General features: G+C 41.5%; 1 protein-coding gene across 11 annotated transcripts in view; it reads right to left on the reverse strand.

The window, feature by feature from the left end:
* Positions 1-15677, reverse strand: part of SPATS2L (spermatogenesis associated serine rich 2 like) — a 72243-nt gene that overhangs the window by 23940 nt on the left and 32626 nt on the right. For all 11 annotated transcript variants that reach the window (XM_087950337.1, XM_087950287.1, XM_087950325.1 and 8 more), the window contains 2 exons: positions 4098-4172; positions 1197-1305 (listed from right to left, as the gene is read on the reverse strand). In XM_087950337.1, the coding sequence (XP_087806463.1) occupies positions 1197-1305; positions 4098-4136 (148 nt within the window). In that variant the 5' untranslated portion in view covers positions 4137-4172. The remainder of the gene's footprint in view (positions 1-1196; positions 1306-4097; positions 4173-15677) is intronic.

Genomic DNA, 15677 nt, shown 5'->3' on the forward strand with positions numbered 1-15677 from the left:
CAGATAAAGCCATTATAAACCTTTTCTTCTTCTTTTTTCTCTTCTTCTTCTTTTTAAAACAACCAAGATAATTCAAAGCTTAAAACAATTCCCCACAATCCCAAAGTCATCAAACAATCCAAACAGAACACAAAGTTCTTCACACTTTTTCTTCCTGGGGTAATATCAATTGGGCAAGGGAAAAAAAAAACCCAATCTGTATTTTAAAGTCTTATTACAATTAACTTCCAGTCTCAAAATCTTCCAGGCATCTTCTCCAACAAAATCTTAATGAAAATTTTCCTTTTGTCCTCTCCCTTCCCACTTATAACAGAAAGCTTTAAATTTTTACCTTCTATTAAAATCACAGGATTTTCAATATCCGTTTGTTAAATCCATGTGGAAGGAGAGTAAACTTTCTCTTAAAACACTTTCACTCGCCGCTTGTAAATCTCTTCTGGAAACAAAGTATCTTTCAAAAAATCCAAATTTTCAGGATATTACTTGTATTACTTGTATCTTATAATCCAGTTCAGCCAAGAAACTTTCGCTTCAGCACTTTCTCCTTCTTCCTCCAGCACGATCTTGTCCAGCTGTCAGCTTCTTTGTGGCAGCCATTACTGACCGCCGCTCCACCGCCTTGAGAAAAGAGGGTTAAGCCGGGTGGGGAAGGGGTCTGCGAAGACCCCAACCCCCTGTCCGGATCCCTCCTATCTTGGGCTACCTCTTCATGGCAGCCCTAGCCTCCAGATCGATGGATCGGAGGCACCAAAGCGGCTAGCGCGGCAGGGATCGCGCAGGATCGCAAATCCCTGCCGCTCGCGAAGCCGACAAACCGGAGGTCAGAGTGCCACTGATGTTTTAATACTCTGGAAGGTGTTCACATTTTTAAGAACTGTCCTTGCAATTCTGAGATGCATCAAGAATGCTTCTCTACATTTAAGAGACAGGTTTGGTTTCTTTGGCTGTCAGAGTTTGGTACTATCTCATTAATTTCTTATTAAAATTATTTTTCCCTCAGTGGGTCTGTTTTAGTAACCTTTCTAAATTATCAGCAAAGCAGCCATAAGTGATAAAACAAGAAGAATAGCCTCCTTTCAAGAAATGTTGAATATTGCCTTTTTTTTCAGCCTTTATTTCACCTATGCAAAGAATGAAATGTTTAGCAATTAATGCTTGTTTCTGAAGACTCAGTGAAATGCAAAAAGCATACAGACCATCCATAAAAGCTTGTACTGCCTTGTTTACATTGTTATCAAACTGCTGTAACACCAGCACTATCTCGTTGTTGCTTTTGTTGGGAACAACTGAACGCACTGCATTGATCTGCAAGTAAGAGAAAAATACAGTTTGAAACAAGGAAAGGGCTATTAATGCAAAACAAAATACAAATCAAAAGACCAATTTGTGTTGTATTTTTGTAATACGAATTTGCAATTATCTTTCAGACTTGCAATAGCCTATTTGTATAAAATAATCAGAATCTCTTAATGTCAGTGATACGATAGAAAGAACATGTGAAAATTGGTTCCCCTTTTTTACTATATGTCTAATAAATCCCATATTGCAGTTAAGCTACAGCTGCTTCCCCTTTCTTGGCAGCAACTTTTTCCTCTTCCCACCTGAAAATTAGTCCTGACATTTCTATTTATTTGCATCCTGCAGTTGCTTGTTAAATTTTGACCAGCTTTTCAGACCAGCTTTTCATACAAGGGCAGCTGTTATATACACTGTGCCAGCTGAGATAGGCTTTTGACATTTCAAATTTGATGAATAGCATTTTCATGTTATAAATTTTCAACAAAACTAAATGTCCCACAAGCCCTGTTGTCTGCTTTCATCTGGCTATCCAACTGGTCTATAACCATTATGCCTCTTCTAGGATAATACATGATATGCATGATGGAAATTTTCAGAGATGTGCTTTCTATTTAGCCCAGGTCATTGCAGAAGTATGACTATACCACTGAAGATGGGTAAAGAACAAAGGATGATAAAAACATCTGCATCCCATACTTCAGACACATTATGTAAGACCTAGATCTCTAGAAAAGATTCTGATGCTGTGGAAAGTGGAATGAAAAATGACCAGTGGCAAAATGGAAGGACGGAGTTATAGTGGGCAATAGGTGCAACATTGGAAAACCTGAAGGGCGGGATAATTATAGAGAAAATCTATGTGGTCACTAAGAGTCAACACTGACTTTTGATAGCACATAATCAACCAATAAATCAATATCAATCAATCAATCAAGTTGCTAATAAAAATATCCCACCAGTTACATGTATTATGTTGCTTAACTCACTTTCCAACCATCAATATCCCTACAAATGTTTTTTAAAGTGTCACTGATTTGTGTTAAATGTGTGATGGTTTAATAAAAGTTGGTTTTTGCCAATAAATAAAGAAATAAAAAAATAAAAATAAAAAAAAGGAAAGTTGGTTTTTGCTTTGCTTTGCTTTTGGCATTTTTAATTCTTAATTCTTATTTTTGTTTAATGGCTGCAAATTTTTTGTTCCTCTTAAGTCATAAATATGCAGAACCTCATGCATTAATTAATAACAAGCAAAATTTATTTCAGTGGGTCTAATTTGCGTGTTAAATTATACCTGCTGACATTCTGTTATGTCAACATTTTATAAGGATGTATGTATCCTGTCATCTCCTGCATCTAACCACAAAGGAGAAGCTAACACAATAGAGCATGATGAAGACAAGACAGGCAATTAATTAATAGGGAAAGTATCTTAAGGAAAACTAAAGAAATTTTAGATTGCAAAGTTAAGACGTGCCCTTGAAGAAAGTGGGCTTGACTTCTATGAAAATACAAGATAAATATAAATTTAATTAAACTAGGAGGAAGATTCTGAATGTAGGAATAATACTGATTATATAAAACCATACAAGGTATTAAAATTGGGTGTCCAAAAAGTCATAGCTACTGACAAAAAATTACTTCAGTAATAAGAGGACATATATCAACTGATATAATGTAGTGCTTGTAATGCTGGACTGTGACAAGAAAACCCAGGTTCAAATTCCCAATCAAACATGGAGTTCATTAGATACCCAACCCAGCCTGATGGTGTTGCTGTAAGGACTAACTAATGAATGATACAATGATACATTTTGAGCTCATATTATCCAGACCAGTGGTCGCCAACTGGTGGGCTGCGGGCCACTGGTGGGCTGTGAGAAAATTTTGGTGAGCCACAGAGAAATCTCACCCCCAGAGCACCCCTACAAAGCAATTAATCCAGGCTGTGCAGAAACACAAGGCTGTGCCACCCACATGGCCCGCGGGAACCATCCCCACCTACTCACGCCTTACCCGGTAAACTTGCCTGCTAAGTTGCTATTTTTCCTTTTTCTGACCATCATCTGTTCTGCTGTGCTGGGAGATTTAGATTAGCTAGGAAGCAGGAAATGGTTGGATTTCTTGCTTTCTAGCTAGTCTTTAGATCTTTGGCTCAGCATAGTCGAACCTCCCTTAGGACTGAAGGTTTGCTTGCAAGCAAATTCAGTGCAGACTCACGGCAAGCAAATTTGAGAGACTGAGCTAGCTGATGGCAGATAGATAAATCTCTGAATGATTCTGTGAGCAACTCAATCTGCCTGCTTTGCCTGATTTTGGGTAAAAGTTGCTCTTTTTTTTATAAAAAATTCAATATTTATATAAATATTTATAATATTTACATACAAGCCATGCCCAGCCAGTCACATGACCATCAAGCCACACCCACAAATTAGGCCATGCCCACAGAACCGGTTAGTGGTCTCTGGGATCTAAAATTATGAGTTTGGTGGTCCCTGAGGTCCAAAAGGTTGGCGACCCCGATCCAGACAACAACAGCCTAGAGCTGAGTTCCAAACAGGAAAGGGGATTTGTTATATAGCAAAACCTGAGATGCATTCGTGTTATCAAGAAGCAGAATTTAAACATTTTTGTCTGAAGTAGGAATGCAGGGCAGCTAGCTCAAGGACATCCACCAAGCATGGGAATATCGACTAAGTCTTTCATCTTCTATGGAAAGCTGGAGTGCGCATTGTTTAAGGTTTGAATGGACTGATCTATGTGTCCTGTGTGCTGCATGATGTGATCATTTAAAATTGTACCTTTTCCTTGATGTTTGCTGGTGAACTGATTTCTGTCATCTCCTACTTGAAAGTGCTACAATAAACAACTGCAAGCTGCAAAACAAAATACATACAGCAAGTTATGCATATAGTATGAATACTTTAATTTTCTATGTCCTGCCCATTCAAGAATAGGACTGCTAATGTTTTAAATTTTTCTACTGCTTTAGTCTAATAACCTAAATGTCATGCAGAAGGCCTGGAAATGGCTCATTTATCAATTTATATAGATCAAATTTCTATTAATAACACAGAAAGAGGCCATGACATCCCCCTCCCCCTATCAGCTGGGCTGATAGTAAAAGGAAAATGACACATTCTCAGGAATCAAACTGCGGAGACATTATCTGTTCATCAACAAATGTTTTTATTAATGGAAAAATTACTTTTGGAAGCTCAAACCTAAAAAATTTCTACAATTCTTACTTTGGGCTTACTATGGCAAGACCCTACTGCCCTAGGCCTTAGTCTGGCCAAATAAAAGCTGTGTGTGAAGGGAGAGAAAAAAAGCAAAATTCAACGTTACTAGGAGTAAAAATAAATATCTGAAGTTGCAAAAGCCAGATTCCATTTTAAAACTTCAGCCCACACAAGTTCAGCATTGAAAGAACTATTTCAAGAAGACGTAGCAACAAAATTCAGGAATGAATATATTTGAGGAACAGTGATATTATTTTTCATTAATTATTTCAATATATTGTATATTACAGATGGTCCTTGACAACAGAGCCCAAAATTTCTATTGCTAAGCAAGACAGTTAAGTAAGTTTTGTCCATTTTACAACGTTTCTTGCAACAATTGTTAAGTAAATCACTGCAGTTGTTAAATTAGTAACATGGTTATTAAGGGAATCTGGCTTTCTTGCTAATCAGGTCATAAAAGGTGATCATACGACCCCAGGACACTGCAATGATCATAAATACATGCCAGTTGCCAAGTTTTGATCCTGTGACCATGGGGAAACAGCAATGGTTGTAAGCATGAAAAATGGTCATGTCACTTTCCCCCCCATGCTGTTGTAACTTTGAATGGTTTCTAAATGAATGGTTGTAAGTTGAGGACTACTTGTACATAACAGGACTTCATAGAGTTTAAGTCTGCAGGATTTATTTTGTTTTGTACCAGAACACTGGATTACACGAAGTATGGCAGTTACCAAAAATATTCCCATCAACTGGAATACTTCAAAATAATATAGGACTGTTATTCTCAGCAGCTTTAACCACCATAGTCATTAGTGAAAGATGCCAGAAGTCACGGATCACCTGCTTCTAAAATTTATGGCTGATCGACTTGGTCATTAAGAAAGCTGATTGTGCAATGAGTCTTAGGAACTCTCTAGGGGCATTCCCTGGGCCGGCAGCCTTTATTTGGAGCAGACCATCTGAAATATAGCCAATGTCCAATCCATATAGAACTCTTAAAAGTGATCACTGGCATCATGAATGGTATTTGGAAACTGGTGACCAATGCAGCTCCCACAACATTGATGTTATACAACAGAACAGTTAATAAGCAGGCTATTGCATTTTGCATTTGTTATTTCAAGGACAATCCCAATGAAAACAGTCTAATTGTTAGGTGACAAGGATGTGAGTGACTATAAAACTGTGCCTTATATTACAGGAATAGTTGGAACTACTAACCAGCTGAAGATGAGTACAGAACCTCCAGGACCCAACTTCTACATACTGTTCCAGGAATTGAGAGTTCAGGAATATCCCCAGAATGCATATCAACTCTTTTGGGGGAGCCCAACTTCATCCAGAGCTAAAGTTGGTAATGTACTAGAACTAATGCAAAACTAGTCACTCAGTTTGCTAGGATTGAGTCTCAACCCGGTTCTCTCCATCTAGACCTTAGTGCTTCCAGGTCAAGAATTCCATTGCATCTTCCAGATATTCCCATTGTAGAGATGTATAACTGATGTTAGCCTTATGAGGTAGACCAGACAGAAATATGAACAGATGAGCTAATTCCAGGGGTGGGTTTCTACCGGTTCTGTCCACCTCTGTAGAACCGGTAGCTCTGAAGAGCAGCAGACATAGAACCGGTTCTATGTCTGCTGATGTTTTTGCCCATCTGTCCGCCCGGGCTCTTACCTGACCTTTATTTCCTGATTTTTTCAACTTCAGCTGCCATGCGAGGCACAGCTGCAGTTTAAAAAGCAGGAGAAAAGTACTTTTTCAAAGGCTGATTCTCTGCACGCAGCGTGCCAATGACGATTTACAGGAGCGCACACGCAGCATGTAGGGAAGCACATCATAAATCACCGAACTTCATAAATCACCGAACTGGTAGTTAACCCTGTCGGATCCCATCTCTGGCTAATTCTACATTATTGTTAAGATTATTACATTAATATATTCTTGCAATCTGAAAGTATATCCCTCCCTCTGTCTCCTTTATAGCCCATGAAGCTAGTGAAGGTCTCTTCTGAGCTTCTTTCCCCACCCACATTCTCACTGTGGGCTAAGCTACCTTTTCTCTTATCCCTTGGCTGTATCTCTACATCCTGTCTCTCAAGGTCAATCCCACATTCCATTACTATTATATTTGGTCTCATTTCCTTCAGAGGTTGTAGCATTAGTCAAGCCCTGAGCCACCAGAAAGTGATCTGTCCATTTAAGTTTCTGCTTTGGTGAAGATAATGAAGTAGGCACTAATTGGGATATTTGGCATTTGGAGTGGAATAAATTAGCTCAGTCCCATTTTTATCTCACATCTTATTCAATACATTTTTATAAGGAAAAACTAATAATCCTGAACCAAAGAATTTATTCTGAGTACCAAAATATAATAGAACTTGACTTTCATTATAAAATTCCCAGCTATCCAAATTTCATTTACTTTAGCACTACTGTATCATTTAAGGTGATTGCTCATTTATATTTAAGACTAACACAAAACAGGTATTACAATGAAAAACCTTACCTCAAGATTTGCTTCTTCCTTTCAGATTTGGAATATTAAATATTAAGAGTATAGTATATATGTGGAAAGTCTTTTAAGAAAAGGCTGAAAGTCAGCTTCAACACTTTCTTTCTTTCTTTCTTTCTTTCTTTCTTTCTTTCTTTCTTTCTTTCTTTCTTTCTTTCTTTCTTTCTTTCTTTCTTTCTTCTCTCTCCTATCTTCCCTCCTTCCTTCCTTTTTTTCTGTCACTGTATAAATTATCTTGGATGTAGGAAGGGGAAAGAGAGTAAACGAAACAAATACTGCTAACCTTCTGGGATTGGTTTCTAAGCACACTAAACCTGATAGAGAAAAAATGCTTTCTTAATCTCTTTCATGGCAGGGATAAGAGGCTGTAAACTAATAAATATTATGACTTTATTCCAAGACATGGCTCTTATCTTGCAAGATATTCTTTCAATATAATAGCCATATATTGGAAAAAGCTAAACAAAAGCTTCCCATTTCACAAAAATTCTCTCTCATGTATAAAGGACCTAAGCAACGCTGGATGGACACGATCAAGGCCGATCTAGAGATCGCGAAGGCAGACCCGACATACGTGGCAGACAGAGAGGCGTGGAAGCAGTACTCAAGGACATTAGCGGACCTCGCCAGAGCGCGAGACAAACGCTGAAGAAAAAGAAGAAGAAGAAGAAGTATAAAGGGGCTTTTAATTTTCTTCCAGAACACATACAAACATTTTTTTAAAATTGCCAATGCATCCCCCATAGTGAATGGAAATAAAGATGACAAAATACATATATATTTATATTTTAATTTCAAAATTGAAAAAAGAAAGGGAATAGCAAGCAAAACATATTGCAAAGAAAACCTGTTTTAAACATAAGAATGCCTATCTTTCTGTTCTCAGGTTTGTAAACTATTTTTAATGATTATGAGAAATGGATATGCAATAATAATAATAATAATAATAATAATAATAATAATAATAATAATAATAATGCAGAAGAAACAGTGGACCACTTGGTATACTGCTGCAAGAAGATTGCACAAACTGACTACAAGCAGTGGCATGACAAAGTAGCAACAATGGTGCATTGGGAGATCTGCAAGAAATATCATTTGCCTGTAAGCAAGAAATGGTGGGGCCATAAAATAGAAAAAATCATGGAAAATGAAGAAGTTAAATTGCTCTGGGATTTCAGAATCCAGACAGGCACTTGCCACATAACACCCTGGACTTAAGAAAGACAAAAAAGTCTGGATAGTGGATGTGGTAGTGCCTGGAGACAGCAGAATAGAAGAGAAAGAACTGGAGAAGATAACAAAATACAAAGATCTACAAATAGAAATAGAACGACTATGGCAAAGGCAAGCAAGAGTAGTACCAATAGTAACAGGCGCCTTGGGTGCAGTCCCAAAACAGCTGGAGCACCAATTGAACACTATCATTGACATTGACAAATCTGCCACCAGCCAGTTGCAGAAGGCGGCTTTGCTTGGAACTGCTTCCATCCTGCAATGAAATCTGTAACACCGTGAAACATCCAGATTTTCCTATCCCAAGTCCTTTGGTAAGGACTTGATAGGTAGACAAAAATGCCAAACCCAGTCTCAATATCTGGCTGACTGTGCAATGAGTAATAATAATGATGATGATGATGGATATGTACCATACTTTACACCCATGAAGAGACATTGACAGGTTGTACCTCTCAAGAAGAATAGGGGGCAGAGGACTATTGCAAATCCATCAAACTATAGAAGAAGAGAAACTAACTAAGAGAAACTGACTATGTGAACCAAAGTACAGAAAAACTGCTGCAGAAAAACTGCTGTGAAAACGGAGAACATTATAAAAACAACAGAAACAAAGGCAGAATATAAGGAAAAACAGCTGGATGACAGATTAAATGGATAAAAAACCAAAGCTTTGCATGGACAGCACTTGAAAAACATTGAAGGAAAATGTGAGTTGCAAAAGACTGCGCTACTCGAAACAACTGTCCACCTGAGACCAGGTCCCCTGGGCAATCTCGCCGGCTAGAAGGGCCCCTCAACCCTGGAGGCTGGAATCTGTGGTGAGAAGAACTCTGTCTGTTTCCTTGAGTGGATGACCTTTCCAGACAGCTGGGGATTGCCAGAACCTGAGGGAGCGAAGGACTTGTGGAGGAACCTGAACCGTTGCAGAGTGAGGTGTCGATGATCACCCCGAGATGAAGCAACCTGGTTGCTGGATGGAGACGGCTCTTCTTGAAGTTGATGGAAAACCCGTGGTCTTGCAGGAACTGCAGTGTGATGTGGAGGTCACGAGAGGTGGACTGCCGCGATGTCAACTGGATCAGGATGTCATTCAGATAGCACTGGACCCACACCGAATTGATCGAAGTGAAGCCCTGCCAATGCCACCAGGATTTTGGTGAAGACCCTGGGAGTTGATGAAAGCCCGAAAGGTAGGGCCCAGTACTGGAAATGCTTGTTCTGGTAAGAGAAATGAAGAGACTGGCGGTGATGAGGCCAGATAGGAATGTGGAGGTAAGCCTCCGTAGGGTCTATTGAAGAGAGGAGATTGCCCTCCCGAATGCTCGCTAGAATTGAATACAAGGTCTGCACCTTAAAACACCTATAAGGGATGAATCTGTTCAAAACTTTGAGGTTGAGGATGGCTCGCCCACCCCCAAGGCCTTTGGGATCACGAAGAGGCAAGAGTAGAAACCAAGCCCTTGTTGATCCACCAGAACTGGCTGAATGGCTCTGATGTCCATGAGGTGTTGAATAGCCCATTCCATCAGGGCCTGTCTCGACCTGTCCCTAGATATCGGGCAGGAGATGAAGAATCTTGGGGGTGGGGAGAGGAAGTCCAGTTGGAGGCCTGACCTCACCATCCTGAGTGCATAGGCATCCGATATAGACTCCTCCCATCTAGCAAAGAAGGCTAAATGACCTCCGATGGGTGGGGAGGAAGGGCATTCACTTTGAGCATCGGAAAGAACAACCTCCTCTTCCTCCTCGAAAGGGCCGTTTACTCGAAGTCTGTTGCTGTCTACCTGCTGTCTCAGGACACTGCTCCTGACGAGGGGGGAAAACCTTCTGGCCCCTGGAAAAATGAGCTGAGGATTTGGTACGGAAGGAAGAAGGCCGGTAGTAAGGAGTGGGATGGAACTCAGACTTCCTCCCCGCCGAGGAAAGAACTTTTTCTTGCCCTGGTTTTCACCAAATATGGCTCCAGGGTTTCGCCAATTTGTCTCCAGCGCATGGGGCTGAGGCCAGCTTCCACTTACGATGGGAATCAGACTGCCAATATCGCAGCCAAAGGAGCCTCCTAGCTGCTACCGATGAGGCCATGGCTCTCGTTGTAAATTTGGCTGAATTCAGTGTAGCATCACTGTGAATTCCGCCACTGTAATGATCTTGTTTAGGTCCTGACGTGACCTAAAATCGGTGATAGGAAGCCGATCTTGTAATTGGTGCAACCATCACAGAGATGCCCTCATGAAAAGCGAGGTTGCTATGGAGGCCCGGACCGCCCAAGCCACTGCTTGGTGGGTGCGCTTGAGCATTTGCTCTGACCTCTATTCCTCCACCTTGAGGATGTCCTCTGGCTCAGTGGGAGTGCCTGATGTTGCAAACGAGGTGACCACTGGGGCATCCACAGCTGGAACCAGGAGCGCATTGGCCAAAGAAGGGCCCACATTGTAGAATCGCTTGTTATGTAATGATGACCGAGGCCCTGCTCCTGGGGAGGCACACTGTTCCTTAACCAAATCCAGGAAGAGCAGAGGGAATGGAAGAACCTCTGCATGGACAACAGGTTTTGAGAACAGGGAGTCACCGTGGCTACTGGAAGCCATTTGGGGTTCTGGAGCCACTTCCTCAGGACTTAACTGGGCTGTGACAAGGGCCTTATGTAGAAGCAGTTTGAACAGGGAAGATTTAAAAACCGCTGTGGAGGGGATTTGATCAGATCTAAGCCCCTCTTCATCAGATTGATTAGGGTCCCTGATCTCCCCTTCCCCTTCCTCTGAAATGGGGGAGCGACTACGTTCAGAGGGGTTGGTATAATCCCTGTCCTCATCCTGCTCCAATCTGATTGGGTAGATGGGTAGCTGAACTGGTGCTGTCTGGGGAATCCCCTATGGGATGGGGGGACCCCTTGGGAATAGCCAGGGGCTAAGGACTGAGCTCCCTCCAAAGGATGGAAGAATTGCTGAAACCCTTCAGCTAGGCCTTGCCTAATGGCCACAGAGACCATGTCCCTGATGTCATCATGTCTGCCCCCTGCAGGGTCCACTGGATGCAGGCCTGAAGCAGTGGGGTATAAGTAGCCTCAGGCCTAGGCTTAGGGCTGCTTGAATAACCTGACCGGGGGGGGGGGTAAGAGGGACCTGAGCCCCAGGCAGCCTGTCTAGCGTTGGGCCCAGACCAACTTAGATCCTGAGGTAAAACTTCCTCCTCCACTCTCTCTAGAGACCATGTTAAAAGATGACTAGCAGAACTAGATGCAGCCTCCCCAGCCCTGGTTATAACCTCTGGGCAAATCTGTGCTTCCCCTGACTGAGAAGCCTGTTGGATCTGGTTTCTCATCTGCTCCAGTGTCTTAGCAAACTGCTTTTCCAAAGCAGCATGCCTTTTCTGTTCTGATTTGGAGGTCTTCCTGGGAGCCAGGGCCTTGGCCCTGACCTTTGCTGCAGCTGCACTCTTTGCAGAGTGGCCTCTTTGTCTTTTTCTTTTCCTCCCTGGGCTTTGGGAACTCTGGGCTTCTTCCAGACCAGGTAGGTCTGATTGGGCCATTCCGCTTTCCATCATAAAAAACAGGACAGACACCAGGGGTGTAGAAACTTCCTCCACAGCAATGCTGCCTGAAACAAAGGCTAGGTGAGCTGTGTTAGCTGTGAGGCTCTAGAATGGACACTTCCACCAGAACAAAATGGTCAACTGCCACTCAAAATGGCCACCCACCTGGGGTGGCCCAGTTTACTCACTTGCTCCTTAGGCTCTTTCAGGCCCTGAGCAATCTCAAGTGAATGGAAACAGTTGCGAAATGGCACAGGAGCTCCGAAGATCAGCATGTGAAGAGGTCTGGAGCTCATTAAGAAGCCTCTGCTTGTAGCAGCTGAGAAACTGTATGGGGGGGTTCTTCCCTATGATCACAGTTCCTCTCTCCTTAAAGCACAGCTCCACTGGAGCCCCGGGAGCTTTGCAGAAGCCTTTCTTTTTGTTTTGAGGCTTTTTTAAAAAGGATCACTATTGCTTAAATTTGCTAACACACAATATCAGGGAGAGGGGGAGACTGGTGAACTCTCAGAAGAAGAGGAAGAAATACATAGAGTAAAACCTGATAGAAGATCAGGGCCCCAAGGGACGAGCCAGAGACCCCTATGGTGTGCAGGTTGCAAAGGAAACCACCCCTGGGCAGTTTGCAAATTCAGGGATGCAATCTGCTGCCGATGCGAGAGAAGGGGGCATATTGCTGAAGCATGCAGAGCAAATCTGCCAGCATACCCCAGGCAGAGATAAGCAAGATTTCCCTAATCATCCACATGGTCCACAACAAAGGGGATTCCAGAGACCGCTAAATTCAAACTACAGGCGGGAAAATAATAGAATGGAGAGGGATAGAGACTATGAGCACACAATAATGGGGCATTCTGATCCCCATAAATCAAAGAAATTCAAGATCACAGTGATAATAGGAGAAAAACCTTGTAATATGAAAATTGACTCTGGATCCTACATATCTATGATGTCCTGGACAACTATAAAGGAAGCAATAGGAAAAGGGAATTTTTTTTGCCAAATTAGACTTGGCTCAAGCCTATCAGCAGTTACCTGTGGATGAAGAAACAGCAGAAGCTCAGACCATTGTAACCCACAGGGGTGCTTTCAAATGCAAAAGACTGCAATTTGGGGTCAGCATAGCCCCAGGACTATTTCAAAGCTTAATGGAACGCCTACTACAGAGCATTGTGGGGGTGGTACCTTATTTTGATGATGTACTCGTGGCAGCAGAGGACAAAGAACAACTTAAACAAAGACTAAGGCTAGTCCTGAGCAGATTTCAAGAAGCTGGCCTTAAAATCAAAAAAGAGAAATATCACATAGCAGTACCAAGTGTTGAATTTCTGGGATATCTAATTGATGAGACAGGTATACACCCCACAGATAGTAAAATAAAAGAAATTAAGGAAGCTCCCACTCCAACAAACAAAACAGAATTACAAGCTTTCCTGGGACTTTTAAACTTTTACAGTATTTTTCTACCACAGAAAGCGACAGTTGCTGAACCACTTCACAGACTTGATCAAAAAGCAGAATGGACTTGGGGCACAGAGAAGCATCTGCTTTTGAAACCATAAAAGGACTCCCAATTTCTAACTAAAACATTCAACAGTCAATGTTAAAATACACCCTATATGTTACTTATATTTTTCTAAGCACTAATGTAATGTTCCTGAACCTGTGTGGCATACACAGGCAAAACAATAGTAGCAATGGGACAGCATTTTAACTATGCATTTCAGGGGTGCAGAGCAGAGCAATACATGGCTAGTCAAAATACTTGCAGAGCTCAAGGAAGTTGTATTCCCCAAACTCTGTTCTTGCTTGCTTGCTCTCTGCTCTGCTTCACAGCATTAGTGGGACAGCTGGGTGGCAGGCAGGTGTACATGAAGTGCCTGCATAAGATGCATCTCTTTAAGGAATCATCCAATACTTACTTTTCAGTCTAGTTTTTTGGTTCATTGGCTGCATGAAGACATTGGTGATTTTGGAACAAAATATACCCTTGGAATATACTCAACGGAATATACTCCTTGGAATATACTCAAAATATACTCTTGGAATTTAGTTTCTTTGAACCAAGTGTTTTATTTCCCTGTAAGTAAATGTCCAGCTTGGGGTTCTGGAAAGGGATGGGATTATGTGGTCAAAGGTATGAAAAAGTCCAGCTTCAATTTCCACTGAGTCCTCAGTAAACTTTCCCACTTTCTGTATGTGTTTTCTGTCTGTATGGAGGGCCCTGTTTGCTGGAGAAGGGAGGCTTTGCTTTATTTGCGAAGTCTACTTTCAAATATATCTGAGAGACTTATGTTCTTTTTAAACTTAGTGTATTGAACACTGGCATAAAAAAGCATGAAAAATAAGTACTCACCATACATCAACATCCTCCTTAGAAAACAATTGCAAGGATGAATTTAAACACATAATTTAAATCTGTTTTCATTAATAGGGAAACAGAGATATAAAAAGTAGGCAGGAATAAGACTCTGGACCCATTAAAGTAAAACCAGTTTTCATTTAAAGGCAAGTCATTGACCAATAATCAATATGTATGTGTAAGGGTAAGTTACAACTCTGTCAGGATGCTTGTCTTACAGGATACTCTATCCTCCACCAGATACAGACCTGTTGACCTTCTGGAAGGCATGAAAATCTAGGCCTCTTATTAAAACTTGGATGGTTCAGTCAGGGCACTCAACTTTTAGCTGTTTGTAAATTTCATTTCTGTTTTCATCTTGTTTGCCACACAAGGTTCCTCTCATAGATTGTTGACTGACTGATGGTGTTGTCCTAGAAGTGGGTGCCATTTTGAGAGCAGACACAATTTTTGGATTGTGAAAATTGTGGCTGCTTCCAAAATGGCACCCACTTCCAGGATGGCACCATGCAATTTCTTTATAGGAAGACTGCATAGCAGATCAACTGATTCCACTTGGGAAAAGCGATCTTTGAAAAAGTTAAGTAAATGACGCAAGTTGGAGGAGAGGAGGCCCAAGGGTGTGTGTGGTGTACTGTTCTCACTCAGGTCTGCTTTTCCAGTGGGAACATTGTTGCATTCTGATTGGTTAAAGAGTTCTGACAGCCAAGTATAAAAAGGGCTGTCAGAAGGGTTGATCAGCTGCTGTTGTTGTGAGCCAAGCAGCCTTGCTTAGCAAGCTCTGTTAGCACAATAAATGGTTAATGTTTATTTCTAAGCCTCATTTCAGTCTGTGCCCACCGCTGTTCTTGGTACTGAACAGTGTGGGACCCAGCAGTGCAGGGAGCAGGCCAAGGCCAGGAGTACACAACCAGATGAGCATTAGGCCTAAGGACCCAGAGAGATGGGACGGGGAGGGGAGGGTAGACAGGTAAGTTGGGGCAGTTGTCATCAGTCATAAGAGCAGGTGCATTGTCAAGCACCCAAAAATTAACAAAGTGACCGCCATAATTTAAAAATATACCATATTTTTCGGAGTATAAGATGCACCAGACTATAAGACGCATCTTGGTTTAGAAGAGAAAAATAAGAAAAAAATATTTTGCCTCTGTGTGTCCCATTTTTGCCCTCCCCGGCACATTTTTGGCCTGCAGAGTGACTCTGGACGCCAGGGAGGGCAAAAACAGTATGCACAGAGGCTTTGAGAGGGCAAAAATGGACCTGTATCCACTGTATAAAACGCACAGACATTTCCATCCACTTTTTTAGGGGGGAAAGTGTGTCTTATACTCCCCAAAATACTGTACTTTTATACTACACAGAAACATTTACTGTTCAAACTCATAGTTCTTTCTTGACTTTAATATTTTTTTTTTCCATATATACAGTACTTAACATACTTATTACTTGCTTGGGTGTCGCTAAACACTATACCCTAGTGTTTAAT

This window comes from Notechis scutatus, chromosome 1 (genome assembly GCF_049901735.1).
Source record: "Notechis scutatus isolate UNSWTSFEM ecotype Mainland chromosome 1, rNotScu1.2, whole genome shotgun sequence".
NCBI lineage: Eukaryota > Metazoa > Chordata > Lepidosauria > Squamata > Elapidae > Notechis > Notechis scutatus.